The sequence below is a fragment of the Microtus ochrogaster genome, chromosome 10 (genome assembly GCF_000317375.1).
Source record: "Microtus ochrogaster isolate Prairie Vole_2 chromosome 10, MicOch1.0, whole genome shotgun sequence".
NCBI classification, from domain to species: Eukaryota; Metazoa; Chordata; class Mammalia; order Rodentia; family Cricetidae; genus Microtus; species Microtus ochrogaster.
Genome location: NC_022016.1, coordinates 57,253,257 through 57,255,963, shown reverse-complemented (window position 1 = coordinate 57,255,963; position 2,707 = coordinate 57,253,257). Strand labels below are relative to the sequence as shown.

Sequence of the window (2,707 nt, the reverse complement as noted above, 5' to 3'; positions counted from 1 at the left end):
TCTAACTTAAGAAGGCTGGAGGCGCCCTCTGGTGGCTACAAGTAGAATCCTAACGTGAGCATCCCCCCCCCCACACCCATGGTTTCCTGACAACAGTTGCCACCAGCAACTCCACCCTTTCTCAACCTCAGCTTCAGCCTATGTCACACTTCGAAAGTAGCTTCATCCCCAAGTCCAAGGGCTCTTTCCTATCCCTGGGACTGGGTGGAAGTTGGGGAGAATGGAGGAGAGAAGCAAACTGTATAAAACGAAACTTTATTGCTTTAAAGGAAACTGACTAGGATGTACGGGTTCCATGCATGCGTCCAAGGTCTTGGCCACAGGGTTCAGTGGACTGAGCACCCTGGAGGAGGAAGAAGAGTATTGCTGCCTGAAGATGGAGGTTGGAGAGGGTGATCCAGAGGACCCCTGGGTGTCCCAAACAGCAGTTGACATGACAAGACTTACTACCACTTTCTACGTTCGTTCTTTGGCCTCTAGAACATTCCACATAGGAACCCGAGCAGCTTCTCATGGGGGTGAGGATTTAAACACTCTCTCTGGCTGGCTGTCCCCTGTCCCCAGCCAGCACCCCTCCTCTGAGACCCCCAGTTCTTTTTGCTGTTGCTACCTCTTTTGTAGAGCCCCCTCCATTTCTCTCTTCCACGGTGCTTTTCTGCAAGGCTGCCTGGCCTGGCAGTCCCCTGGGGTAGGTAGAAGCACTGCTTACCAGCTCAGCTAAATAGACCCTTGCATGCATGTAATCTGCTAATCTAAATGTCTCTCTGAAGCTGGGTTTGCCATGTTACCTATACTAGGTAGCCAGCACAGAACCCAGAATATCTGTATCAAACAAAACTGGCTTGCTTAGTGAATTCAAAGTGGGGGCACCCAGCCCCGCTAAGGACCCCTCCACCCGCAGTACCTCCCTGCTTCACTTCTCCAGCTTGCGGTTCAAATGGGGGTCAGATTCGGAGCTGAAGCCTGCGGCTTGGCATCGCCTGGGTCTGGTTCCTGGTCCCCGCTCTCCAGAAGCTTGTGGTGACAGCGGCAAGTGGAGGCTCGGCTGGAGGACTTTGGGGAGATGCCACTCTTTTTAGGCTTGCTCAGGCCTCGCATAACCCTGTGGAAGATGAGGTAGCAGATCTCACAGATGGTGAGAATAATGCAGACAGCAGAGGCGCCTACCATGAAGTAGGTAAAGACTTTCTTCTCCGTGGGCCGAGCGATGTAGCAGTCCACAGTGTTGGGGCAGGGTTCCACGCCGGCACACTGTACCAGACGCGGCATGGTGAAGCCGTGCCAGAGCTTGTGTAGGGCATATAGGAAGACGAATTCAATGATGAGTTTGAAGACGAGGCTGAGCAGGTAGGTCCACCACAGGCCACCGTGCTTCTTGCCAGGATGGCTGTACAGCTTGGCACATTGCTCCCCGTGCTTCTGGCGATGCTTCCGCTCCCGCTCCTCGCGGTAGGCTACGTGCAAGATGACCAACATAGAGGGACACGTGACAAAGATGAGCTGCAGGGCCCAGAGGCGAATGTTGGAGATAGGGAAGAAGTGGTCATAGCACACGTTGGTGCAGCCAGGCTGCCTGGTGTTGCAATCAAAGTCTTTTTGCTCGTCACCCCACACGCGCTCAGCCGCCACCACATACACCAGCACCCGGAAGACGAACACGACCGACAGCCAGATGCGCCCGAAGGCTGTAGAGTACTGGTTCACACCGCTCAGCAAGTCCTGGAGCTTCTTCCAGTCCATGGCGCCAGCTCACGGCTGGGGAGAGGGGCACTGTACCCACCTGAGGGAACGATGGAGAAAACCGTTATGCTAATGGTTCACTTGATGACTATTAATTGTAATTAAATAATGATTAAAAATATTATTTTTTGTTTATGAATATGTGTGTTATTGTTTATATATGTGCACATGCCAGCGAGTCTAGAAGAGGGTGTGGGATCCTCTGCAGCTGGCGTTGATAGACCATTGTAAGCCACCAGACTATGTGGGTGTTGGGAACTGAACTCTCGTCCTTTGATAGATCTCTTAACTGCTCAGCCATCAATCCAGGCCTGACTTTTTTTTTCTTTCCTTTTTTTTCTTTCTTTCTTTTTAAACAAAACAAAACAAAACAAAATAAGCCAGCTACAGTGGCACATGCCTTTAACCCCAGCACTCATGAGGAAGAGGCAGGCAGGTGGAATTCCATGAGTTTGAGGCCAACCTGGTCTACACAGTGAGTTTCAGGACAGTTAGGACTATATCACAAGACCTTGGATTGGAAGAAAGAAAGAAAGAAAGAAAGAAAGAAAGAAAGAAAGACAGAAAGACAAATTTCACTATGTAGCCCAGGCTCAGCCATCTCTCCAGCCCTTGTCCATTTGCATTTTTATTTTTTTAAATACAAAACAAGTTTCACAATGTAGCCTAGACTGGCCTGGAACTCGTGACTGCCTCCTGAGTGCTGGGAGTAAAGGTGTGACCCTCCATGCCCGCACTCACTGAGCTTTTCCTTTGGGTGGACCTGGTCAGTCATCACCAGGATCTAAGAGGTGATGACCCTTCCCAAGACACAGATAAGACATGGAAGCTCATGAGGAATATGCAACCCGCCCAGTCAGCATTAGAGTGTATGGCAGACAATGACCCTTTACCGTGGTGCTCACAAGCTCTCTCCTGTGTGCGCTCTCTCTCTCTCTCTCTCTCTCTCTCTCTCTCTCTCTCTCTC

At 50.8% G+C, this 2,707-nt stretch overlaps 1 protein-coding gene across 1 annotated transcript in view; it reads right to left on the bottom strand.

The window, feature by feature from the left end:
- Positions 1-266: 266 nt before the first annotated feature.
- The window catches only part of Gjb3 (gap junction protein beta 3), a 5,563-nt gene continuing 3,122 nt past the window's right edge, over positions 267-2,707 (bottom strand). The window contains exon 2 of the mRNA XM_005353222.2: positions 267-1,780. Within this exon, the coding sequence (XP_005353279.1) occupies positions 934-1,740 (807 nt within the window). The 5' untranslated portion in view covers positions 1,741-1,780 and the 3' untranslated portion in view covers positions 267-933. The remainder of the gene's footprint in view (positions 1,781-2,707) is intronic.